Genomic DNA, 26585 nt, shown 5'->3' with positions numbered 1-26585 from the left:
GGTCTCACAGAGAACAGGATCTGTTCTCATTTTCAACCTCTGGAGGAGGAAGGGGAGGACGGGAACTTGGCCTTGGCTGCACTTGGCCATCTCCTCCCTGAAACATGTTTTCCTGGCTGCTGTGTCCCTTGCCTGTCCTGGTTTTCTTCCTCAGTCTTCTTTGCCAAGACCTCTTCTAAATGCTGGCATTTCTGTTGGGGCCAGGCCTATTCTCTCCTGTTTTCTTCCCTGATCTCTGCTCTCTCACTAGACAAACCATCCATGTCTGTGGCCTAAATAGCATCCCTGTGCTGCCTACTCCCTGCCCTCTTCTCCAGTTGCTACTTCTCTACATTCCAGACTTCTTTCCAGCTGCCTACTTCGACAGCTGTCTCCTCTTGGCTCTTAGCAGCATCTCAAACTGAACGTACCCCAGACTAAGCTCTCGCTTTCCAACTTGCCTAATTCCCCCAGCATCTGCTTCTCACCTGGCCCTTTCCACTGTGGTAAATCATCCATCCATCCATCCATCCATCCATCCATCCATCCATCCATCCATCCACCCACCAATCAATCTACTTGTTCATCCAGACACTGAAGCCAGAAACCTGGGAGACATCCTTGGTACCTCTCTCCCCTGCACTGAGTTAGTCAGGATGGCCTCGACTCCGCAGCAGTAACAAATCAATCTTAAAATCTCAGATACTTAGCACAGTAACATTTCTTGCATGCATGTATCATAGGCCAGTGTGGTCAGCAAAGGTAGGAAGTGGAGCTCGACTTCACCGTCATTCGGGGATCCAGGTTTCTTCCATCTTGGAACACTGCTACCCTTAAAATGTGGCCTTCAGTGGTGGTCCAGAGAAGGAAGAGAGGCAGGCTGTGGAAGCTTGTGAGGAACATTTTAGAGGCGGATTCTGCACTTCCACCCTCTCACCATTGGCGTGCCCTCAGTCATGTGATGTGGGTGAGCACTAACAGTCTTTTGCACACTTGCCAGCCAGGTCCAGCCATTGTGTCGCCAAGCCCTGTCAGCTCTGCTCCCGACTGTGTCCCACACAGGACTCCTCTCCAACTCTGCTGCCATCGCTCCAAATCAAGCTCTTTCATCTCACCCCCAGACTATAGCCATGTCCTAACAGGCTTCCCCATGTCTGCATCTCTGCTATTGGACTATATGATCTTCCCCACACAACCGAATCCAAGTGTGACTCCTTGTCTTAAAGCCTCTCTGTGGTAGGTCTTATAATGCCCCCACCCTGCCCTGAGAGGCCCACGTCATCCTAATCCCTGAAACCTGTGAATATGTTACTTTACATGGCAAAAAGAACTTTGCAGAGGGAATTAAGGATCTTGAACTGAGAATTTTATCCTGGGTTATTTGGGTGGACACAAAATAATCACATGGGTCCTTATAAGTGAAAGATGGAAGCAGGAGGATCAGAGAAGAAGAGAGACTTGAGGATGCAAAGCTGCTGGTTTCAAAGAGGGAGGAAGGGGCCATGAGCCCAGGAATATGGGTGGCCTCTTAAATCTGGAAAAGGCAAGGAAATGGATTCTCCCCTAGAACCTGCAAATGAAATGCAACCCTGCTGACACCTTAATTTTAGCCCAGTGAGACCCATTTCAGACTTCTGACCTGCAGGAATATAAGATGATAAGTTGTGCCATTTTAAGACAGTAAGTTTGCTTACAAACTTACAGCAGCAGTAGAGAATGAATACACCATCCAGTGTCATCTCTAAACATTGAGCATAAAAATCTAAAATTATTAACACGACCCACTGGACTATGAGCTCTGTGAAGGCAGAGACTGGGCCCTTTCTGTTTACTCTTGTATTGCTCTGCATTGTCTGACTCGGTGTGTCTTGAATAAACGAGTAATTAAGAGAGAGAGGGAGAAGAAAGTGGGAAGAAAAAAAGATTAAAGGAGGAGGGGGAGAAGAACGAGAAAAGGCATCTTGAAATCTTCCAGTCTCAACAAAATTTAGCTTTGTTGAGACTGGAGTGTGGAACATATGGGTCTGTAGAAGCTGGACATACTGTGTGTGAGTGGAAGGAAAATCAGTTGCTGTTTTTAGTTAGAAAAACCCAAGGCTGCCTCAGGAGCCCAACTCCCATTCTCCCAAGCTCCAGGGAAAGGGGCCTGGGAGGATTCAGCTCCAATCCGCTGAGGCCAGAGCAATTTCCATTCAAAAGAGGAGAGGAGGTTGGAGCCTGCTGGGTCCTCCCATCTGCGCTGGGCTGGGAGGTGGTAACTGCAAGAGAAATGGGCACCAGGGCATTCTGGGGAGCCCCAGGGAGGCAGCTGTGAGTCTCTTGAGACCCCAGCAATGCAGGCTAGAGGGCTGGATGGAGGCCTTCCAGCTCTCGATAGGGTCAGGGACATTGTCTTCGGGTCCCGGGGTCCTGAGGTCTCATTCTAGGTTTCCCACCTGCCCTGGTACTATACAAATTGTCTTTAGGACTCTAGAGGGGGCAGGCTGGGGATATAAGGGGTACCAGGAGGGCTTTGAGAGCTGTGGCAGATGCATCCTGAGAGCTCCCAGGCCCCGGCCTGGGGTGGGGCACCTTAGCAGATGCCCTTTAGGCAGCTGTAGCTGCCCCAGCCATCCTCTGGGCACCAGTAGGTCCTGGGTGAATCTCTGTTCCAGATTTGAGCTCTGGTCACTCAAAGCTGGGAGTTCACAGAGACACTCAGTTGTCCCTGTACACATAGGAAATGTGAATCATGGTGGAGGGGAGGGGGCAGTGACTGGCCTGAGTCACAAGTGAGCCTGTGGCGGAAGGAGATCAGAACTCAAGTTTTAGGGCTTCCGGTGCTAATGCTGAGTAGAGACCTGCCGTTTCCCCTCACTCTGCCCTCAAACATCAATTTCACAGCTTTGTCTTTCTCTCCACCACTGGCCCTGGTGCATAGATGGTCCCTGGCACGAGGCAGGCACTCAGTAAATAGTAGTTAAGAGAATGCATCCCCTGTCCTGCTGCCAACATGAGAGCCCCCTTCTCCCCTTGTGCCACCCGCCCGACCTCTGCAGCCCTCCTTGCCCTCAACACTCATGACCGTGCTCATTCTCTCTGAAGTGGCCCTGTGACCTCAGCAGTGTCAGCTGGCAGCAGCAGCTGGCTGTGCCTGGGCCTAATGTTCTTCATTAAGGGAACATCTGTTGGCTGGGGCTCTTGGGGCATGGGCCAGACGCAGCCATGCTCCACGGCCATTCCACGGTCAACAAGGGCTGCTGTAGCCAAAGATGTGCTATTGGGTCTCTTTCAAGGACATGATGTCACAGCCAAGCACATGCTGGCTAGATGTCCTCTGCTAACGGTTACACAAGAATTATCGATGACTGGCCTATTGCTACAAGACCTGATACCCAGCTTCCCTCATCTGGCCTTTAATGTCTTTGCCTTCTTGGGTAATTCTTCTCAGAGCTTTCTATGGTACATCTGGCTCCCGAACTCTGTCTTTCCATGAGCAGGATGCTATGGGCCAATGTGACTGGGTGCGAACTCCAAAATAGCCGGGTGTGAATTCTGAGACAGGATTTTCTCCGTCTAAAAGCTGTGGATACTTTCTGGTCCAAATAGCACCCAAGCGTCACGGACCTCAACAGAGACTGTGAGCTCATGGCGCCTGCTCCAGGCCCCTCCTCTTCCCAGCACCTTCCCAGGGGTCCTCTGGACCTGTCAGCAGCCCTGCCCCAGGCCATCTCACCTTGCAGGTCCCCGCTTTACCTCCCTGCCTATGGAGGCCTCTCAGGGCAATGGTTCTCAGGGACACCTAACTGGGATAATGAAATTAATGATTCTGTCAGCAGTGAACAGGCATTGAACGAGCCTGGCTCTGTTCTGAGAGCTTTGCACATATGAACTCATTAATCCTCACAGCAGCCCTCTAAGGTGGGCGCTGTCAGTCACCTGCTGTCCCTGACATGGCACAGAAGCCCTCTCCATAGCCTTCCTTTATAATCCCCTAAGAGCTGCAGGCCTCTTTCCTGCAACTCTCCTCTGCTGCCTGGCACTCCACACTCCTGCCTCCCCACCATCCTCTGCCACTCTCTCCTGCTCGCATCACTACCTGCGCTTCCTCTGCCCACTCCATAAATATGGGGTCTCCAGGGTTCCTTCCTCCATGCTCTTCTCACTTTATGTCCCTTCTCAAAGTGAGCTGTCTTATCCCATGGCCTCAACCACTACCCACAGGCTGGAAGGAAAAGTGAGTGGCAGGGCCGTAGGTAGGGTCGTAAGTACCGTGTTAAGGATTGAGGGTGCTAAGAGCCCAGAAAGCGTGGGATTGTTGATGGGGGGCTTGTGACATGGCCAGATATTCATTTTGAAAAGCTTGTGGTCATAGCTGTGTGGGGTTTGTGTACCTGTGGTCTCAGTGAGGGGTCCTGAGCCTCTTCACTGAGTAGGGTGAAGGGATAGAGTGGTGCATGGATTTCACAAGGTTTCAAGGTAAAACCAGGGAGGGCTTGATCAGGAGCACTAAAGGGAAGGAGCTGAAGTGGGGTGACTCCCAGGTTTCCAGCTAGGGCTGGAACAGGCAATCAGGTTTGGGCAGGAGATGCTGCACTGAGTCTTGGACTGCTGTGTTTGAATCATCTTTGGTTCTTCAAGGTGGGGGTGTCCAGCAGGCAACTAGCTGTGGGCTCTACCCTCACAGAGTAGACAGGACAGAGTTGTCCACATGAAATTCTGTAACATCCATGAGCAGGGTGAGCTCATCCAAGGTGGGCAGGGTAGGTGGCGGCAGGACCCAGTAAGGGCTGAAATTGTTCCTTGGATTTGGCAGCGAAGAGGTCGCTGGTGACCTTGGTGAGAGGTGTTTCAGCATTGTGGGAGGACAGAGCCAGAGAATCAGGGATGGAGCAGGAAGAGGTGGTGTCAGGCAGTGTGGGCAACTCTACAGAGGCTGGCAGGGCTGGGAGGAGAGGCGGGCACAGGGGGAGAGGGGTCAGAGGAGCCACTGGGCCCCCTAGACCTGAAAATCTGGTCATAAAGCTTGACAGTTTCCTCTTCCTCACAGCTCATATCCAATGAGGCACAAAATCTTGGGGATTCCTCAACACCTCTCAATTCGTCTGTCCCTTCCTCTCCATCAGTCTAGAGATGCTGTGGGGGCCTCTGCAGCAGTCCCAGCCTCCACCTCTTCTGATTCCGGGTCCTTTCACAATTCTTGCTTGGTGCGTGCAGGCTTCTGCCTGGCTGACTTTCCCCTCTTCTCCAGCTGATGAATTTGTGTCCCCTGCTGGGCCTGCGCTGAGGGTAGGTGGGGGGAGTGGAGCAGCCTTAGACCAGCCTGTTCCTGCCCCTCCCCCTAGGGCGGGTTGGGGGCCCTGCTGAGGGGGTGGATCTGAAGTGGGACCCCTCAGTGGTGGCTGAGGAGGTGCTAGGGTGGGCATGTGGGAGAGGCTGCTGCAGAGACCCCTGCATCTCAGCATCTCATTCCTAGGGATCCAGCCCTGGCCTGCTGTGTCTCCCCTCCCCACAATCCTGTGATGTTGTGCAGCTGTGGGGCTGTGGGGCTTTGGGGGTGCGGGGCAGTGTAAAAACAGGTGAGGGCTCCCTCCTTCCCGACCCAGGAGCTCCTCAAGTGCCTTGTGTCTCCATTCCTGTTTGAGGGATATTCCCGGTACATGGCTGAGCCCTCCCTCAGACTGTAGGCCATGCCTTCCCTCTCCTAAACCACTCCCGGCCCCCCGCAAGGGCCTGGCTTGTAAGCCATGGAGCACACCTCAATGTGTGTATATATAAGTGTGGGTGTGTGTGTGTACATGTGTGATGTGTGTGTGGTGTGTGTGGGTGTGGTGCATGTGTGCACATTCATGTGTGATGTGTGTGTGGTATGTGCTTACATGTGTATGGTGTGTGTGATGTGAGTGGTGTGTGTGTGATGTGTATGTGTCTGGTGTGTGTGTGGTATGTATGTGATGTGTGTGTATATGTGTGATTGTGTGTGGTGTGTGTGGTGCATGTGTGTGGTGTGTGTAGGATGTGTGTGTGTAGTGTACGTGGTGTATGTGGTGTGTGTGTGATGTGTATGTGTCTGGTGTGTGTGTGGTATGTTGTGTGTGGTGTGCGAATGTGGTGTGTGTGTAGTGTGTATGATATGTGTGTGTGGTGTGTGTGATGTGTGTGTGGTGTGTGTGTAGTGTGTATGATATATGTGTGTGGTGTGTGTGATGTGTGTGTGGTGTGTGTGTATGGGTGTGTGTGGCTGGCCCCTCTTACCATGGCTGTCTTACCCACAGGCTGTCCTGGGATGTGGGACAACATCACGTGTTGGAAGCCTGCCCATGTGGGTGAGATGGTCCTGGTCAGCTGCCCTGAGCTCTTCCGAATCTTCAACCCAGACCAAGGTGGGTTTAGCCCAGTCTCTTTAGGCCACGCTGGCCTAGCCTGCTCCCCAAACTCAGCCCCAGGCAAGCACCAAGGGCAGGGCGGCTACCCTGTGGGCAGACAGTCCCTGCTCCTGAGCTCACATGTGGTGTGGGGGATGAAACCACAGACATGTGCACACACGGGGACAGAGGTACACGTGGGAACCATCGTTGTGGATGAGAGCAAGGCTGTGCCCTCACACGTAGGATCCATGCCGGCTGTCACTCACCCTCCAGCCCAGGCCCCTGTCTGTCAGCTGGGTATGTGGCCCGGTGGCCCCCTCCCAGGGTGCTTCTGTGAGGGTAATGTGAAGCGATGCTGTGGACACCACTTAGCACAGGACTTGGCGCGTTTTGAATGTGCAGTAGTAAATGTTAGCTGGGATTATTGTCACCATCCTCCCACAGCCACAGATCCTCAGCGCCCAGTGGGAGGCATGGAGAGAGACGCGCATGTAGACACCCCCCTCAGGCAGAATGAGACGCGTGGGGAAGGCAGCTGGACACAAGACACCCACGTCCACATTCAGAGCCAGTTAGACGCAGGCACAAGGCCCGATGGGGCTGGCGCACACTCACGTTTGCTCAGCAGAGCATTTTCTGGACCCTAGCTGCCCTCAGGCAGTTACACAGGCTCAAGTTGGGAGGAGCTGGGCCTTGGGCTACCTGGGGAGAGGGTGCCACACACGGGGAGCAGTACCACAGTGCTGTCAGTGACTTGTGGATGTGGGCTTGGAGGCGTGGGTGTGCGATGGCCCCTCCCTGAGAGGGAAGGCTGGGTGGGTGCAGTGTCCTGCAGACCTGGGTTTGGGGCATATCTGTGTTTGAGGTCTCTGGGGGCCACTGAAGTGCTGAGATCCAGGGGCCACCAAAACGATAGAGGAGCCCCTGAGGTGGGCAGAGTGGCTGAGCTTTGTGCACAGGTGGGATGTAGGGTGAGGGCAGGGGAGAGAAGGCGATGCTCTTCCCACAGGCAGAAGCCACGGTAGCCCCATCTCCATTGCAGGGGGTGTCTGAGAGGAAGGGGTAGCTGTAGATGGCTTCTTTGGATATGGGTCCCTTGGACTTTTCCAGAAGGGTTCCTGCCTTTCGTCTGGGACCTGTGAACTCCTCCATGGGCCTTCTACCCCATCCCTGTGAGTGTCACAGGAGGCAGGGTGGCCAGCTGAAGGCACTGAGTTGGGGCTGGGCAGGGAGAGCTGGCGGGGCTGGCTGCAGCCAGGTGACCTACTGAGCCACCTCCTGGCCATCAAGCCATGGGTGACGGCTCCCGAGGGTATCAGAGGGGTCTGAGTTGTGTGTGGCCATGCGACCTGGCCTTAGCGTTCCTCTTTTCCAGCCTAAGGCTTAGGCTGATGTCCTAGAAGGGGCGAGTTTCCAGGCTCCACTCCAGCACTGAGTCCTGCCTGCTGCAGTCCCCTGTCCTCTCTGAGAGGCAAAAGGCAAATTTGCTAATTTGCTGTCAAACCTCGAATTCCAATAACTGACTCTGCCCTGGAGGGGGAGGGGCTTGCAGGAGGTGGCAGAGAAAACAGTGGCCTGTGTTGGGGGTCCCAGGTCCCCCCGTCTCTGGCTCCCACTCCAAGGTTTGTCTAAGATGCACTGCACTCTGCAGCAACACCTCCACCTCCAGACCACCGGCCGGCCCAGGAAGAGGGTGACATTGAACTCTCCCATCTGAGGGCTTGGGGATTGGGTGTGACCTGAGCAGGCCACAGTGAATTTTGAAAGAGGATACAGGCAATGGAAGCGCTGGAGTGAGAGATACAGTGGGACTGGAGGGCAGTCAGGCATGGTGGCAGCCAGTGAGTGATTCAGCCTGATTTCCAATTCATTCCTGTAGAAGCCAACTTAATCACTTCCTCCATTCATGTATTTCTTTCGTTCTGTCATTTATTTAAAGTTTGCTTATTGAACATCTACTCTGGGTCAGATTCCATGCCAGACTCCTTCTTCTCAACAATGAAAGGCAAAATGAATCAATGGTAAAATAAGATTTTCTTAAGACATACTTTCCTCCACACTCCCTCCTTCCTCTGGCAGTGGCACAATGAAGGTGTTATTTACACCTGATTCTTAATGGTTCATTAAGGCAGGGCCTTTTGGCACCTCTGTTCACAAAACTTGATTGGTGAGACTTGCCTTGAGTACTTCGCAGGGAGAGAATGAGATTCCTCTGTTTCTTCTCAGTTCCCAGGTAGCCGGTTGTGATGACTGTGGCTGTGTAGGATATTGGAGAGATTGGAGATGTGGGAGCACGGATCTCCCTCCTCCTCTCAAATGCCTCTGCTTGTTTCTGTTCTGGAGGTCTCCAATGTCCCCAGCTTATAGTCCTGATGGCTTCTGGGTCCCCCAGAGCCCCTCTTTAATGTTTGGGGTTGAGAAGGAGGAGGAAGTGATCAGCAAGACCCAAGGAGAGCAGTCCCTGACTTTTCTCACCCTGCTGCTCACCTCTGACGTTTCTCTCTCTCTCTTTCTCTCTGTTTCAGTCTGGGAGACCGAAACCATTGGTAAGAGGAACTTGGTGAGGACAGACCGCTGTCTTTCTGTCCATCCAGCAGGAGCCCAGCCTCAGGAGATCCCAGGCTCTGGCTGCTGGGATTGGGGTGGGGGTGGAGTAAGAGGCTCACTGGGTATCAGGTTCTTTCCTCCTTCCTTCCTCCCCTCTCCCTGACCTTGGCCATTCTGGAGGTTGGAGGGCACAGGAAGATGCACAACACAAGCACGACCTCAGGTCCCTCACAGGCTTGTTTGGGAGGACGGGACTTATCAATGGAGGGGCTAAGAAACAAGCTCACACATGAGTGTAGGTGCATGTATGTGCATATGCACAGACCTGAACATGTGCATCAGTCCGTGCAGATATTGACATCCCTGACAGCTAAGAAGCCAGAATGCACAGTGAGCAAGAGAACAGAAGAGCAAATGATGCAGCATGCAGGCAGAATAGTGAAGAAGTCAGGGGAGGCTTCCAGGAAGAGGTGGCATGTCAGCTGGACCTTGGGAAAGGAGTTTTGAGAAGGGGGATGGGGTGGAAATGGGGTCTCATTGCTAGCAGGGGGTTTGGCATAAGAAAAGGGTGGAAATGGGAATAAAGAGTAGGGAGAGAAGAAAAAATTGTCTGAAGATGAAGTCTTCTGGATTCCCTTTGATGAAGAGCAGTTTTGGAGCCTGAGGTGGAGGGTTGAGCACCAAAAAGGAAACCCCAAGCCCTGGGCCTACGTTGCTGTTGTTTGCCCTTTTTTTGAAAAGGCCCAACCATCCCTTTTCATTTTCTCCCATTCCTCTCCATTCTGGAGGCCCTCCCATCCTCCTGGCAGTGCCCATTTCCATTACCTGTGGTGGTGGAGAACTCAGTCTGGACCATCCTGAACATCACAGAAACGCAAAGCAAGTGAGAGTGGTGTTAGAGGATGTAGTGTGTGAGAAAGGTGCGCGGCTGCTGTGTGTGGTGTTGCCTCTTGGCCAGGACTCCATCCCCTACTTCCTGTAGACCGGGGTAGCCTGAACCTTCCAGGGTAGAGAGTAAACAGTAGCTAACTGTAAGCCAGGCATTTTGATACATGCCTATGTCTGTATTTTTCAGGAGAGTCTGATTTTGGTGACAGTAACTCCTTAGATCTCTCAGGTAAGGGGTTAGGCTGGGGTCGACCATGGACTGGCTGGAGGGAGGGCATCTGCTGACATGCGAGCTTTGAGAACCCCATCCCAGGCTGGGCTCTGCTCCTCTGTGGCTGTGTGATCTTTGGCAGGTGACTTTTTTTCTCTGATAAAGGTACAGATTATCTTCATGGAAAAGCGCACAGACAGAACATCGTGTGTAGAATTTCAGGGGAGCCGCAGATGTCTTAGAGTCCCTTTGTGGACTTCAAATAAAGAACTCCTGGATTGGATGATCCTTGACAGTTTCTGAACTCTAACATGTAGAACAGTGGCTCTCAAACTTTAACCGTGCATCACAGCTACCTTGTGCGCTTGTTAAATGCAGGTTCCTGGCAGTCTCTAATTTATTCCGCCTGGGGTGGGGCCTGAGAATGTGCTTGTCTCGCCAGTCTCCCAGGTGATGCTGATGGGCTGATCCGGGACTGGCACCCCTTCGGGATCCCGGCACCCCTTCGGGAACGCTGCCCGAAAGTTTCGTGTTCCTGTGCGGTTACTGGGGCAAATCAGCCTAGTGAAGTAGGCACAATCGCTGCGGGGTTTTGACAATCTCAAGAGCACTCCATCTTCCGGAGATTTCTATCAGAACAATACAGTGGCAAATTCACAGAACAGTTCTGAACAAAGGGGTTTATACTTCTCTGAGCCCACACTGTGTTATAAAAAGGAAAAAAAGAAAGAAGGAAAATAAAAGAAAGGAAACCGCTTTTCCTTCTAGAACACTGTTTTCAAAAAAATTGTTTTTCAAAGCAGCTTCCCTTTCCTCTTCCCACCACCCTGATGTGAGCAAAGCAGAGAGGAAATGAGGCCCAGGGAGGGGAAGGAACTTGGCCACGGTGATGATTTCCCTGGGACATTCAGACTTTCTGAAAGAAGTGTTCAGAGGGACTTAAAAGGAGGTTGCCTGAGACAGATTTGCTGGAAGAAGGGACAGTTTGGCATCAGCTGTGGGACAGAAGTGAGCTCCTTTGCTCTCCCTGGGCTTGCCAAACTTCCCCCTTAGCCTGTGCCGTAGAACTCAGAGCTGGAGGGAGGGCTGGAGCCCAGTCTCCCTATTGTGGGCAGAACTCTCCTTTCTGGCAGAGTTACCCACATCCCAGGAAATTCATTTCTGACTTTCTTGGCTAAAGAGAACTGGCCTTAGATCTTCTAATGCAGGAAGCGAGGGACACAGATTGGAAAAGTAGAAGGATCTCTTCTCTTGGCCTCTGCCTCCCACAGAGGCTGACCTGCTGCCCTCCTTGCCTCTTTCCTGAGCTCCCTGGAGGTGGCCTTGGCTGCAGAGGGGAGGTTTCTGTCCAGCAATATGGGTACTGGAGCCCCTTTTCTGCAGGTGTCTCTTGTTTTATACAATGTCTTGGTCTTTGAATGCTGTGAAGGGAAGAACCAACCACAGGTGTCCTGATAGACCGGGTACACTCCCAGTGTCAGGCTGGGGCCACGCTCAGGTGCTGGGCTGGAGGAAAAGTGAGCTGCTTGCTCACCCCCCTGCCCTGGACATGAGTGGTCCACCATTATAAACCATCAGATGAAGGGAGAGTGAAAAAGCAATCATGAAAGACTAACACGGCCCCGGGCAGGGCAAAAACCAGCCTGGACTCTACTATGCAGCCAGCAAATGACTCATTTAATGGCCATGACTGATCCCACCCCCTCGAGCGTCCCACTGAATGGCCTTAAAGTCAACCAAAAGCAAATTAAAGTACATTAGTGACAGGAAACAACCCTCCCAAACTCTGAAGGACAACACTTTAAAAGAAACCCAAATATATATCTTCGTAAGATCCGGCCCTACGTTAGTGGAAATCTGGACCTTGTTAATGAAGCAAGCCCTGTGTCCCCTTGATGTGAGGTGTTGCAGCTGCTGTGAGGCTCAGAGCTCCAAGGGAAAGCATCACATCAAGCCATGTTCCCAAGGTGTGCCAAGGACCCCACACACACCCTGCAGTCTCCAGAGGGGATTCCTGAAAGTGCCCAGATCTCCTGACAGAGAATCCCTAAGGGCAGGCCTAGAATCTGCATTTGTGATCAGTCTCCTAGGTGGTTCTGCACACTGACATTTGAGAAGTGCTGATCCAGGTCCCCGGGAGGACTCAGGCCCATCCCTGATGAGCATTTGGAAGTGTTCGAGAGGGGAGGGATGCAGGGATGCTGGATTCAGCTGGTGCAGTCTCCCCATCTTTGGTTGAGATGAGCTTGCTCTTTGTCTCTCCATCCCTCTGATCAGCAATCACTGATTTCTGAAACCTTTCCCCATGCTTCCCAGTTGGTCATGGGGGTTTCCAGGAATTCCCACTGAACACGTAATTTTTGCATAAGAATTTCAGGGCCCTCTTAATCATTTCTGGGCCTTGCTGAGTTTTCTTTTTGCTGCAGACATGGGAGTGGTGAGCCGGAACTGCACGGAGGATGGCTGGTCGGAGCCCTTCCCTCATTACTTTGATGCCTGTGGGTTTGACGAATATGAATCTGAGACTGGGGACCAGGTGAGTGTCTGCACCCTGCTCCCCAGAGGTGGTGAGGGTAGGGCTGAGGAAATTTAGGTCAGTAGGCAGCATTCATGAGCACCTGCTGGGGCTGAGAAGCAACTGGGATGCTGCCTACTCCTCCCCACCTGCACCTGGCTACTCTTCCAGGATACTGGAATTAATGCCACTGGGTTAATGCCAGGCCCAGCAAGGGGCTTCCTGGACCTTTGTGCAGGCCAAGGCTGTGTCTGTTCTGATTGGACAGCGCTCTTGCCTTCAACAGCATATATTGAGCATCTGCAGAATGCTGACACTGTGCAAAGGGGAGTAAGAGGCTTGGCCAGGGGTGGGAGGTGGTGGAGATGACGTCAGCAGAAGAGAGGAAGGAGGAGCTAGGCCTGGAGGTGGGCAGGCCCTGGCCTGGGAGACTAGGTGCAGGCCCGAGGCAGCCTGGCTGTGGGCAGGTCTCACATGAAGTCCTGCATGTCCTGTGCTCTGCTTCAGGATTATTACTACCTGTCAGTGAAGGCCCTCTACACGGTTGGCTACAGCACATCCCTCGTCACCCTCACCACTGCCATGGTCATCCTGTGTCGCTTCCGGTGAGACCCTCAGCAACATTCAAGCAAGCACCAGAGCTGGCCAAGGCCTCAGAGGCCTCGGTCCATCTCTCCCTTCCCCGCTTGATGTCAGCCCTAGAAGACCCCTTGGAAGGCATTTCCCCCACCCCAAGGATAACAGATGGGAAATTTCACTCCAGAGAGGGCAACTGACTTGTCCAGGGCTATGCAGCCAGGCAGAGCCTGGGCAGGAGATCTGCATTCCTTGCTTTTGTCTTCCTGGTTTAGATAGGCAGAGGCCACAGGAGGGAGAAGTCTGGCCATGTGGGGTGGTGGAGCTGGGTTATAGCGGCCTGGAAGTGAGTGAGGATTTAGAGAGGTGGCAGGAAGGAGGGTGGCCTGGGTGGGAGACCTGCTGAGATAAAGCCACAGAGTTGGCCCACCACAGATGCCCACATGGAGGGTGTGAAATGCTGTGGGGTCCAAGGCTTCTTTCTCCCCTGGCCCACTCATGTAGGAAGCTGCACTGCACACGCAACTTCATCCACATGAACCTGTTTGTGTCGTTCATGCTGAGGGCGATCTCCGTCTTCATCAAAGACTGGATTCTGTATGCGGAGCAGGACAGCAACCACTGCTTCATCTCCACTGTGAGTGAGCCGAGCAGGCCCATTAGGGCTCTGCCGGGAAGGCCCCGCACCATCCCCTCGGTTCCCCAGGATGCATATTACCTGCCTGACACCCTGCAGGTCAAGTGTGTTCCTGCAGGTGAAGGCATTGCCCCATTACCCCTGGTTTATGTGAAAACTCAGGAATTAAGTTACTAGTAGCCGATGAGCCAATGAACGACATCACTTCCAGCCAAAATGCTTCCTGTCTCTTGGCCTGGGTGTTGCATTTGGCAAGGCAGAGGAGGAAGGTCAGGTGGGAACACCAAGTCCTACTTGACTGAAGAAGAAACTGATGCTGAGAGAGGGCTTACCCAGCCCCTGGTCATTTAACTAGCCTGGGATGGAGTCCAGGTGCTGATTGGCTTTGGGTCTTTCCGGACACCTCCCCAGGTCTCACTTCTGGAGGAGGTAGCATGTGGAGAAGCTGGTCTTTGAGGAGGGAGGTTAGGAAGAAGAGTGTAAAGTCCAGGGCCTTGACCAGGAGGACATGCTTGGGGAGCCTCTATGAGTAGAGATTTCTGGAAGCCAGGAATGTGTATCCCCCTATCTGAAATGTGTCCAAATCCTCATTATACCAAGGAGCCTCCTGCAGGGTCCTCTGGCTGCTTCTCTCCCTCCTCCCCTCCTCTGTGGGAGACAGGGAAGGAGCAGGAAAGTGAAGGAGGATGAGCTGGCGGCGGGGAGGCTCTGTGTCTGCCACCTGTCTTTGTCCTGTGTGTGCAGTTTTTCCTCCATGGGCAGCTTTGACTCAGAATCATGGGATGCTGCAATTTTCAACTCTTTGATCCGGGAATATTGACTCTCTTAGATCCTTGGGATGTTTGAGCCTGAGCATGCCAGAGCCAACGGGCCCTAGGATTCTCCCCTGCGCCTGTTCCTCACCCTGGTGCTTCTCCCTGCAGGTGGAATGTAAGGCTGTCATGGTTTTCTTCCACTACTGTGTTGTGTCCAACTACTTCTGGCTGTTCATCGAGGGCCTGTACCTCTTCACTCTGCTGGTGGAGACCTTCTTCCCTGAAAGGAGATACTTCTACTGGTACACCATTATTGGCTGGGGTAGGTTCCTGGCTATGGCTTGGACAGGCTCAGGTCCCGTGGTCAGGTGTGTCCAGGTGTGTCTTTGGTTCCGCCTTCAGGAAGTGTCAGGTGAGGAGGGGCCACTGCCCTGCCCGAGTCTAATGGCCTAGGCTCTGTCTTGGACTCTTTCTCACTCTTCTTGCCTGTGAAAAGTCCACTATCTCAGGGAGGAGTTATATGCAGGAGTCCTCTGAGAGACAAGACAGCCCTTGGTCTGAGGGAGATACAGACCCTCAGGAGGCCTGGGTGTGAGGGACAGTTAGAATTCCCAGGAATTCCAAGTCTCATGGGGGAGCGATAGCCTCTCGGAGCCCCAGGTCTGTGGTGGACATTGGACATGTTGGTTTTCCTGTTCTCATGGACCTCTTTTTCTTGTTCTCCCAGGGACCCCAACTGTGTGCGTGACGGTGTGGGCTATGCTGAGACTCTACTTTGATGACACAGGGTTAGTACATGCTCGAGAGTCAGGGCCACAGCACAGAGTAGATTCTTACAGATGGATTCTCAGTAGCTGCCCTGACTTCACATGAACTGTCCCCAACAAACCATTCAATGCCAGGCCCACACTAAAGCCCAGCACTGGGCACCACCTGAGCCCTGGCCCCATACAGGTGACCCACCCAGCTGCGTCTCAGCCAGCAACCCAGCAAGAGAATGTGCTAGGTCTCTGAGTCCTTGTCTACTTCTGCACTCAGCTGAGTGTCTGTTTTCCTTTTAGGGAGGGGAGGAAGCATGTTGAGGGGGAGGTCACATCCTAAGAGCTGTAGGTCTTATGGGAAAAAATGGTCCTTTTCCAGGAGCTCACTGGTGATCCTGACTTCTGGGCCTCATGCCCTGCCTTGATAGGTGAGCGGAGGGAAAGATAGAGGCTCAGAAGGAGGGGATTTTCAGAGCCAGGACCAGGCTGGAGTCTGCAGCCCGCTGGAGAGCTCTTCTTCCAGCCAGTCCCTCCTCAGAGAGCTGCGGTGGTGAAAGTGTCGGGCACCCAGCTAGGCGGGGCAGCGTCCTGCAGGCTTCTATGCTGCCGACTCACAGACACGATCTTGCTTCTCTCTGTCCATCTTTCAGCTGCTGGGATATGAATGACAGCACAGCTCTGTGGTGGGTGATCAAAGGCCCTGTGGTTGGCTCTATCATGGTGAGTGTCCTTGGGAAGAAGAGGAAGGGAAGAGACAGGGTCTTGGGCAGAAAGGCACGCGAGGAAGAGAAATGAAAGAGTCCCCACACAACCTGACTTCCTCCTCCGTCATGGCTGCATTATAATCTGTAACAGGGATGCACAAACTTTAGCTATTCCCCTAGCACTGGAGATTTATATTGTCCCATTTTTTTCCTTATTACAAAAAATAGAAATAGTTTTGTGCATAATTTTGAGCATGTGGAAATATTTCTTTAGAATAAATCCTTAGAAGTGGAATTGCTGGGTTGAAAGGGGTGCACGTTTAAAATTTCAGATCCCAAATTGCTTTGCAAAAACCCTTTAACAATTTATTCCTCCTCAGGAAGAGTGGCTCATTTCCCTATTTCATTGTCTACACTTAAATCAATAATTTAATTTTTTGCATAGGCTTATGGAGGATAATGCTGGCTTATAATTTTAATGTACATTTCTCCATCTCGCTAGTGTGACTGAGCACTTGTTTCCAGACATTAATTGGCAATTTGTTTTTATTGTGGATATTCCTGTTTATTTTTCTTGTTCAGTTTTCTATCAGATTTTATTAGTTACAGTTTAAAGGATAGTTAACACTTCCTATGTTGTGTATGTTGTAAGTATATTTCCATTTCTGCATAGCATTTATACAATCAAATGGTCAAGATTTCTCTTAGTGAGTTCCAGGCCTTATTCCTTGTTGATGGAGGCCTTTCCCAACCCAAGATATAAAAATATTATTCTTGTTTTGTAACACTTTTGTGGATGTAAAACAAAGTCTACACTTTTTGTGGACTATTACATATGCATCTTCAATCCAGCTGAAATTTTATTGGTTTGTCTGGTCTGAAATGATACTCAATTTTATCTAATTTTCAATGGATGGACATTCTACCCTCTCAATCCTTTTTACTGAATCCTTTCTCCATTATGTTGAAATGTCATTTTATTATAAACACTCAATATACTGGTCTTTGGTTCCAGACTTTCTATTCTATGTTACTAATGTATTGTCCATTCCCATGGCAGATGCACCATTATGCTAGTTACTGTAACCTTGTAGCATGTTCTGGTATGCAGATTTTCCCTTCATTATTCTTTTGTTTTCTTCAAATTTTCCTTACACGTTTACTGCTTCTGGTGTACTTTTGAATATCCTTGTCAAGTTGCACCAAAAAAGTCTAGTTAAGATTTGTGTAGGAATTGCATTGCATTTACAGACTAATTTGGAGGAGAATTTATTTTCTTAAAAGATTGAGTCATCCTCTCCAAGAATGCGGCATGATTCTCCATGTATTCAGTCTTCCTTATAGAGTCATTTTGGTTAAGTTTTTTAGTTTTCTTCCTTGTTCTTGTTATGTTTACCTCTAAGATGTTTTCCAGTTTGGGCTTTAAGTGGGTCTAGGAATCATTCTTTCATTGTATTTTCTAATGGGCTATTGCTGGTGTACAGGAAAGCTATTGTTTTTTATGTATTGTGTCTTTTCTTAGTTATGTTTCTGAATTCTCTTATTGGTTTTTATCCCTTTTCACTTGGTTCTCATGGATTTTCTAGGTGGAAAATTATATAATCTTCAAATGAAAACAAATTTTGCTCTTTCTTTCCAGTGTTTACATCTCTTGGCCCTTGTTTTTGTAGGGATGATGTTTGCTCTAGTTTTGGCAGTTACCCTTCATTGAATTGGGAAAATTTTTCTTCTTGGCTTGTTTCAGTGTTTTGTTTTTTTTTAATCAGGAATGGATATTGAATTGTATCAATGTGTTTTGGAGGCATTCATTCAAGTAATGATTTATTTAGTGATGGATGTTTATAGTATTCCAGTTTTTCTTCGTTATGAACTGTGCTACAATGAATATATTTGTGCCTATCTTGAGCATACGTGAATACGTCTTTAGAATAAATCTCAAGAGTGGAATTTCTGGGACAAAGGGTATGTACATTTAACATTTTCATGCAGATCAGATTGCTCTCAATGAGCAAGGTACAAGAGCGCTCATTTCCTATGTCTTCGTTGATGTTTCTGTTGCTGAATTATACTTGCTGGTCTTATGGGGGATAATGGAAGCTTGTTGTTTTAATCTGTTATTGTAACAAATATTAGATTTTTGGGGGTGCATTTCTGGGGTAAAACCTTTATTAACATGATCTGTTTATTCTTCTACTGTATTGCTAAATTTTGTTTTTTAATATTTTGTTTAAAGTTTTTGGCATTGTTCATAAAATTCTATGGTCTTAGGTACATGTGTGTGTGTATCTGTGTGTTTTCTCTCCTTATTCTGTTTTTATAGCAAAATTTTGTTAGCCTCATAGGTAATCCTAAAGGTTTTCTTTTTTTATTTGCCTTGAAACAATTAAGCAGTATGTAAATTACATCTTTCTTAATGTTATTCTGGAACTGGTCTATAAAATTATCTGGACCTGGTACCTTTTAATGTATACACCTTTAACTACTTTTTAACTTCTTCTGAGGTTATCGCTCTACTTAGATTTTCTATTTCTTCTTATGTTGATTTTGTTAATATTTATTTTCCCATTTTGTTCAATTTTCTCTCATCATTTAAAATATTGTGTATGTCTACTGTCTTGCCATCTTTCTTATTCCTAAATTTGTTTAATTATATTTTCTTCGTTTTCATTGACTAACACATACAGTTAGCAGTATTACTAAGTACCAGGTATTGATTTTTTCCTTTTTTAAAAAATAATTGCAACTTTTATTTTAGATCCAGGGAATACATGTGCAGGTTTGTTACATAGGTGTATCACACGACGCTGAAGTTATGGGTACAATTGATCCCATCACCCAGGTAGTGAGCATAGTACCCAATAGTTAGTTTTTCAACCCTTTGCCCCCGATCCTCCCTCCCTGTCTAGTAATTCCCAGTGTCCATTGTTGCCGTCTTTATGTCCATGAGTACCCAATGTTCAGCTCCCACTTCTAAGTGAGAACATGTGGTATTTGGTTTTTCTGTTTCTGTGTTAATTCACTTAGGATAATGGCCTCCAGCTGCATCCATGTTGCTGTAAAGGATGTGGCTACATTCTTTTTATGGCTGTGTAGTAGTCCATGGTGTATAGGTGCCACATTTTCTTTATCCAGTCCACTATCGATGGGCACCGAGGTGGGTCCCATGTCTTTGCTACTGTGAATAGTGCTGTGATGAACATACCAATGCATGTGTCTTTTTTGTAGAATGATATATTTTCCTTTGGGCATATACTCAGTAACGGGATTGCTGGGTCTAATGATGGTTCTGTTTTAAGTTCTTTGAGAAATCTCCAAACTGCTTTCCATGGTGGCTGAATTAATTTACATTCCCACCAACAGTGTTTCCATGTTCCCTTTTCTCTGCCGCCTCCCTAGCATCTGTTGTCTTTTGACTTTTTAGTAATAGCCATTCTGACTGGTGTGAGATGGTATCTCATTGTGGTTTTGATTCTCATTTCTCTGATGATTAGTGCTGTGGAGCATTTTTTCATATGTTTGCTGGCTGCTTGTACATCTTCTTTTGAGAAGTATCCATTTATATCTTTTGCCCAATTTTTAATAAGATTATTTGTCTTTTGCTTTTGAATTGAGTTCCTTATAGATGCTGGATATTAGACCTTTGTTGGGTACATAGTTTGCAAATATATTCTCCCATTCTGTAGGTTGTCTGTTTGCTCTGTTGACAGTTTCTTTTGCTGTGAAGTTCTTTAGTTTAATTAGGTCCCACTTGTCAATTTTTGGTTTTGTTGCAATTGCTTTTGAGGAGATAGACATAAATTATTTCCCAAGGCCTATGTCCAGAATGGTGGTTTCTAGGTTTTCTTCTAGGACTTTCATAGTTTGAGATCTTACCTTTAAGTCTTTAATTCATCTTTAGTTAAATTTTGAATATGGTGTAAGGAAGGGGTCCAGTTTCACTCTTCTGCATATGGTGAACCAGCAATCCCAGCATCATTTACTGAATAGGGAGTCCTTTCCCCGTTGCTTATTTTTGTAAACTTCAGACATTGATCAAACTGGGCATGTAGCGGAGAACAAAATTGACAGAATCCTGCCCTCGTGGAACAGGCTTTGTCATTCAGTTCATCTGTAAAAACCAACAAACAAGATAAAAGCAAAAATAAAACTTTATTTTTATTGATCAGTTCTCCTATTTTTTCTGATTTCTTTCTGATAATTTTTTGTAATTATTAATTTATTTCTTATATAAGTTACGTTTGTGGTAATCTTTCCCTAGCTTTTGATTTGAATGCTTAAGTGTTCTTCAGTATTTATTATTTTTTTAATCAGTTAGTTTTTGGCTCTTCGTTTTTTTCCTCCAAGGGCTGCTTTGGCTACGCCTGAAGGATATTGATGTGCAGTCCTGTGTAGTCCTGTCATTGTGCCTTGTTTCTATTTCTTTGCTCCCCTTCTTCCTCCTTTGTGACTGTTCACATTGCTTCCTACTTTGTTTAGGAAGCTTTTGTCCCCAGTCTTTATCTGAAGGCAATGCTACTATTGCCACTCCCAGGCAGCCCTTTAATTAGCAATGCTTGTGGCTGTCCATTCTAGTTACCCATATTTGATGACTCTGAACTTGGAATTTCTCTAGAGAACAACTCTCACTTCTGCAATAGCCTTACTTTATCTCTTTTAGGCTGTAGTTTTCCCATCACCCTGATCCTGTTTTCTCTTTCTCTTTTAGAAATGGCTCATTTTTCTTACTTACTCATGACGTCCTTTCCTATTTCCCATACCTCTATGGAATTCTTTTTCCTCTATCTCTTCCTTCATTTTAATGATACTGTGGGAGGCTGGAGAGATAAATGCGAATTATCACACCTCCATCTTGGACTAGAAGTGTAGATGGGATCTTGACTAGGTGGAGGGAGGGTCCTGCTGGGGGAATAATAGCTTATGCTGAGGCAGAGGTATAGAAAGTCTTTGCCCAGAATCATGTCCATCTGCTTTTTTTTTTTTTTTTTTGCTCCTCAGGTTAACTTTGTGCTTTTTATTGGCATTATCGTCATCCTTGTGCAGAAACTTCAGTCTCCAGACATGGGAGGCAATGAGTCCAGCATCTACTTGTAAGTACCATTGTGTGGATGCCACAGCCATTTCTGACAGCCAAGTGGGCCCTGCATTCAGGTCACAGGCAGAAGAAGGCCTGGGCTTTGCTGATAGGGTGACCTAGCATCAGCATTTGCAGATCTTCTTCTGATTAAAGAGCCTTTAATATAGTTGCACTTCCAGCATTCAGCAAACCCAGGAGCTCCTCAGCTGCATGGCCATCATATGGATGGGCAGGAAGAGAGAGAGAGAAAGAGAGAGAGCCTGACAGAGAGACTGACTAGGAAAGTCAAAATGGAAAACATCAGATTTCCTAAGGGAGGTAGGGTCCTGGTTGGTTAGAAGTTGAGTTTCCTTTGGGGTTCCTGGTTCTGTGGGAAGCTCATGAATACTATTGAATACACTGTTGCCTGATATTCCCACCCCCAGCCCAGACTGTGGAAGTTGCCCAGTTCCCACCAGCGAGTCAGGTGGACACATTCTCACTGGTCTGGGTGTTGGAAGGCGGGTACTTTCTTTCCTCCACTGGCCCTCAGGGCAACTCTACCTCTGCATGTGGTCCTGTTTCTTCAACTCCTTCCTTTCTGATGAACATCTAATTGGTTGGGGATTATTGGGTTAGAGGGCAGCCTCTTACCATAGAGCATAGGGCTTTCTCCACTTCCATGGCCACTTGATTTCCAGGAAGTATTTCTGCAGTCATGTCCCTAACAGCCTATCTTTGCCTGCCCTTTCCCATTTCTCTCTCCACCCTGTCTCATTCTGAAATCAGACAGAGCAGCTTCCACCTCCCATCTCTGGCCTTCTGAATGGGAGCATGACCAGCTGGGTGTGTGGGATATGAGGACATTTCTGATGCTGGGGAGGAAGGTTGGTTGTCACCTGTGGTTGGCTGGAGGGGTGGATGGGCACACTCTGGCTCTGAGGGCAGTCCCTGGGGTCCGTCTGTTGGTAAGGCAAAAGCCCTATGTGTGGCTTCCTCCACTCCTTCAGAAGAAAGCGGATGAGGAGGAGCTGAGGTATCTTCACTGGGTGCCTCATTGGGTCCATGGCCCTGCCTTCATCAGAGACCCCAACCTGGGGTGACAGCATCTACTGGCTCCCCAGTAGATGACAAGTGGGACAGTGAGAGATCCCAGTACAGGTTTCCCCCAGGGTCCCCTTAATCAGCCATTCTCCTAGCGGGAGAGGCAGGAACTGCTCAGAGACCAAATCCCAGATCCTTCCCTAAGGCTCCTTGAGGCTTCCTCAGGGGAGTGGAGCTTGTTCTTGGACTGTCAATCTGTTCAGCCCAGGGACCTCCCCATGTGGAAACCCTTTCACAGGGGTGGGGTACTAGCACAGGGCCTGGAGTGTTCAGCCAGGTTTTTTCTACCTATACAATGATTGCATTACATTGGAAAAAGTGCTTTTTTTCCTATCCATTTACTGTTTTTTCTTTCATGTTTTTGCAAGTTTTTACCAATTCTTGCTTATATGTGTATATTATGTAGTAGAAAATTATCAATATAAATCATAAAGTCTTAGAAGCCCTGCACTGTCAGGTGGGGGGCCAACCCTTTGCTGTTACATAACCTGCCCTAGAGATATCGTTCCTGCCCTCATCTCAAGGATTCACAAAATAGGGCCCCACTGCTCGCCTCCTCTCCTGTCTAGTGTTGGACATTGCCCTCGTGTCTGGCCTCAGTTTCTCCTGCTTGGGCGTGGATCAGGTCACACACTGATCTGGTCGTGGATCAGGTCACACACAGTTGTCTCCCATATTTGAAGCTGGCAGGGAGCTAAGTCAACCTCATCTCTCATTTGAGCTCTAGTGGTCTTGATTTCCTCCCCTTCCTGGTAGGATTTGTTCTTCTACTGAGGGTCCCCCAACCTCTTCTCTGGGGGGTCCTGTCAGCTTTCCCTACTAAATAGGATACCCTACTGAACCCTGAACATACTTTGCCAACTCAGACATTCTGCTTTGGGCAGCAAGAACCCCCAGGGCCTGGTGGGAAAGAAGTGTGAGCCAAGGTTTCAGGTTCTCCACAGACCAGGAGCCTTGAGTCTTGTAAGGTCTTCCTAATGCATAGATGAGAGCTACCTGTACTTAGCACGTGGTTTGTACATTTAAGTACGGTATTAATCTGGGACGTTAAAAAATCCAGCTAGTTGGTTTGCTTCTGGCATAAAAAAAGAAAAATCCCTTTGCAATCTCAGCAAATCCTTTTTTTTAGAGAAAGCCAAACCTCTGCTAGTCTTGAGTGCCCATGATTAAAAACTCAGATGGATGAAGTCTGTGAGCCAAGTGGGAGTGCCCACACAGGACAGGGGATCAGCTTGATCCCATTCAGTCCAGCAGCATGACTGAGTGACAGGGTCAAGGAGACCCTGTTGGCCCATGTGAGTAGTAATCCAATTGACCACGCTGCTAAGAACCGTAGAGCACTTGGAAATACTCGCTACCACACCCATGCACATTTAACACCTGCAAACATCCAGTGAATATGGTGGAATAGGTAAGCCACTGGCAAATAGAATCACCATGTTACAGCTGAGGGAACTAGTTATCAGTGAAGTGACATGAATCCAGGAGGAAGGAGGATGCCATGGCTATGGTGCAGGCAGGCCTTTCACCCCAAGCTTGACAGCACCATCATCGCTGTCCTCAAGGAATGTACAGATGAAAAGATAGCATTAAACAAGTGTACAAAATTAGGCTTCCTGGAAGAAGAGGCCCCTGGTGGGTTCCAGCCTGTGTGAAAGCTCCCTCAGCCCAGAGTGCTTGGCAGAGCTGGCTTTGAGCTGGGAGGTGTCTGCACTGGGAGGAGGGGAGAATGTCAGGCACAGGGGAGGTGAGAGGGCAGGGAATGGGGGGAGAGGGAGATTCCCGGGCTGTGCCGGAGTCCCCTGGGGTACCAGAGTTATGTGTGGGGCCGAGAAGCCCCTTCAGATCTGCGCACAACAGCTCTCCGGTTTTTTCCTCTTATTTCCAGAACAAATTTAAGCCCGCGAGTCCCCAAGAAAGCCCGAGAGGACCCCCTGCCTGTGCCCTCAGACCAGCATTCACTCCCTTTCCTGTAGGTTGGTTCCAGCTGCTCAGGTGATAAGGGTTTGTCCTCCATAGACCAAGATGGTGTTCCTGGCCCAGCCTCAGAAGCACCTGTTGGGGTCTGGGGCCTCTGCACGGGGACGGTGGCACTGAGCCACTTGTTGTCTCTGACCTGATGCTCCTGGTAGGATGAGTGGCTGGGGACAGGACTTGGGCAGTGGGCATCAGGGGCTGGGTCAGGGCTCAGCATGTGCTCAGGGTCGACTTGGTCTGGGGCAGGGGTGATGAGGGGGGTTAAGGCTTAGCCCTCAGCTGGGGTTGGCACTAAGCCTTGGGTAGGTCAGGGTTAACTGGCGTTGACCTCTGTGAGCAGGTAACTGGTTCAGAAAGGGGAGAGGTGAGGCTTCCAGGGTAGACATTAACTGTTCGGGGAGAGCATCAGCCCCCTGCCTTGAAGTGAACCAGCTTCATTCCAGGGGCCTCCTCCCTGGAAGATAAGCATTGGAAGCTGCAGCTTGGGTGGAGGAAGGAAAACCCATTTGTACTCCCATGGGGTCTCCTTGGGGAAGATGCACACATCTCTGGAGATGGCTGTGCCAGGGCCAGGCAGAAGTGCAGCCGAGCAGCTTTCAGTCTAGGGGCTTCCTCCACAGCCAGAGCCTTCCAGCTCACACAGCCTCCATCTTCCATTTCCACAGCACGTCCTCCCCTGCTGAGGAGCACCTGATCCTCAAAGTTCATGTTAGGGGCTGGCAGCAGGGAATAGTTACCCTCATGTTGCAGACAGAGGAACTAAGGCCCAGAGAAGGAAAATGGCACCACCTAAGATGACCCAGCAGTCAGTGGCTGAGCAAAACCCTGAGCTAGGGTGCCCAGACTTCCAAGCTGGGACCCCTCCAGACTGGCCGGGAGTGTGGAGGAGTGGCTCGTCCTTGTGGTTGGGGAGGAGGTGGTGGTGGGCAGGAAGTTCCCAGGATCCGTGAGCTGTGCTGCTAGCTGGGGTGCCAATGTGGTAGGGAGTACTTTGGGGACTGGGCAGGGCTCTGGGGGTGGGGTGCACAGCATCTTAGCATCAGGAGAGACCCTAGGGAGTGTGTTCAGCTCAGCCCACCACATTCTGTGGACTGCCAAGTGGCCAGCACCACATCGATCCCTAGGAATGCAGACGTGAAGAAGACAGGGATGCTGCCTGCAAAGGGCTCCCTGCAGGTGTCTCTGTGTAGCGTTCCTCTGGGTGTTTCCCAGGGCTGTAGCTCAGCCAGCCCTACACACGACAGCTGCAGAAGCGTTTCTGGAGTTTGGCCCTCATAGAAACTGTGTGCTGGATCCCCGGCTGACAGATGTGAGTGCTAAGACATGGAAATAGCTGTGACTTTCCTGTGGACACACAATGAAGCTGTGGCGGAGCCAGCCCTAGAGGCCAAGGCTCTCTGAATGGCAGACGTGGGGGTGGGCCCTGCACCTATGATAGGGTCTCCCACTTTCTGAGTCAGGCTGCTGTGCTCTCCAGACAGCCCCACCCAACACCCTTGCCTGAGCTTTTAGTCTCTTTTGGATCCAACTCGGAATGTACTGCATCAGCCAGTCTAGGTTCATCCATTCTTCCTGACTTAATTTATTTTCCCTTTTCCCCAGTTGTCCTGACTTTTCAGAGATTCTGGCGTCTTTCTTTCTCCCACCCCGTCTCTGGCTTTCCTGCACTATTTGTTCTTTTTCTTTTCCTTGAGTCCTTTTGTGCAGAGCCATTGAAGGTTTGGGGAAAGCCTTTTCCTTAGACCCATCTCCTTCAAGAGCCCTCCAGGGCCGGTCCTCCCCCAAGCTGCTCCTTGATCTGCCCTCCCCGACCCCCATCAGAGCCACACAACTTCACCAGGTGCAGGGTTTCCCAGTAAACTTGTCACTAAATGGTCTTTGGAATACTTTCAAAAAATCCTTAAAAAAAATCAGAGGAGTCTGTGTTTACCATGGAAACATCTAGGGTCCAAGAGGGACAGGAACAATCTTGAAGCTAAAGAAAGCAGGGCTGCAGAGCAGAACTTCAGAATTTGGGGTGAAGGTTTAAGCTTGGCATGTAGGAGGCAACAGCTGAAGTTGGGGGGGGTCTCCTGGACCCTGATTTCTGTGGTTTACCCAAGCCAAGGTTGAGGGGTCACTGGCCGTAGGAGAGAATAACCAATTATTATTATTATTATTTTTGAGACAGAGTCTTGCTCAGCTGCCCAGGCTGAAGTGCAGTGGTGCGATCTTGGCTCACTGCAACCTCTGCCTCCTGGGTTCAAGTGATTCTCCTGCCTCAGCCTCCCAAGTAGCTGGGACTGCAAGCACCTGCAACTATGCCCAGCTAATTTTTTGTATTTTAGTAGAGACGGGGTCTCACCATGTTGCCCAGGCTGGTCTCAAACTCCTGAACTCAGCCGATCCACCTGCCTCGACCTCCCAAAGTGCTGGGATTACAGGCGTGAGCCACTGCTCCCAGCCTGAGACTAACCAACTTTTCAGCTAGGAAAAGGTACATAATAAATTTGAAGAATAGAATAGGTACCATTTCTGTATACCCAGTTAAG

At 49.5% G+C, this 26585-nt stretch overlaps 1 protein-coding gene across 4 annotated transcripts in view; it reads left to right on the top strand.

Annotated features, from left to right (window-relative positions):
* Nucleotides 1-26585, top strand: part of ADCYAP1R1 (ADCYAP receptor type I) — a 58842-nt gene that overhangs the window by 19112 nt on the left and 13145 nt on the right. For 3 of the 4 annotated variants that reach the window (XM_032758391.1, XM_032758390.1, XM_032758389.2), the window contains exons 4-13: nucleotides 6234-6341; nucleotides 8852-8872; nucleotides 9949-9990; nucleotides 12399-12508; nucleotides 12995-13092; nucleotides 13568-13700; nucleotides 14624-14777; nucleotides 15183-15243; nucleotides 15867-15936; nucleotides 20916-21007. In XM_032758391.1, coding sequence (XP_032614282.1) covers nucleotides 6234-6341; nucleotides 8852-8872; nucleotides 9949-9990; nucleotides 12399-12508; nucleotides 12995-13092; nucleotides 13568-13700; nucleotides 14624-14777; nucleotides 15183-15243; nucleotides 15867-15936; nucleotides 20916-21007 — 889 coding nt within the window. Of the gene's footprint in view, nucleotides 1-6233; nucleotides 6342-8851; nucleotides 8873-9948; nucleotides 9991-12398; nucleotides 12509-12994; nucleotides 13093-13567; nucleotides 13701-14623; nucleotides 14778-15182; nucleotides 15244-15866; nucleotides 15937-20915; nucleotides 21008-23965; nucleotides 24050-26585 lie in introns of all 4 variants that reach the window. The other variant, XM_058445927.1, reaches the window with a different exon arrangement.

This window comes from Hylobates moloch, unplaced genomic scaffold, assembly GCF_009828535.3.
Source record: "Hylobates moloch isolate HMO894 unplaced genomic scaffold, HMol_V3 SCAFFOLD_1, whole genome shotgun sequence".
Classification (NCBI taxonomy): domain Eukaryota; kingdom Metazoa; phylum Chordata; class Mammalia; order Primates; family Hylobatidae; genus Hylobates; species Hylobates moloch.
This window is presented reverse-complemented; position numbering and strand designations above follow the sequence as displayed.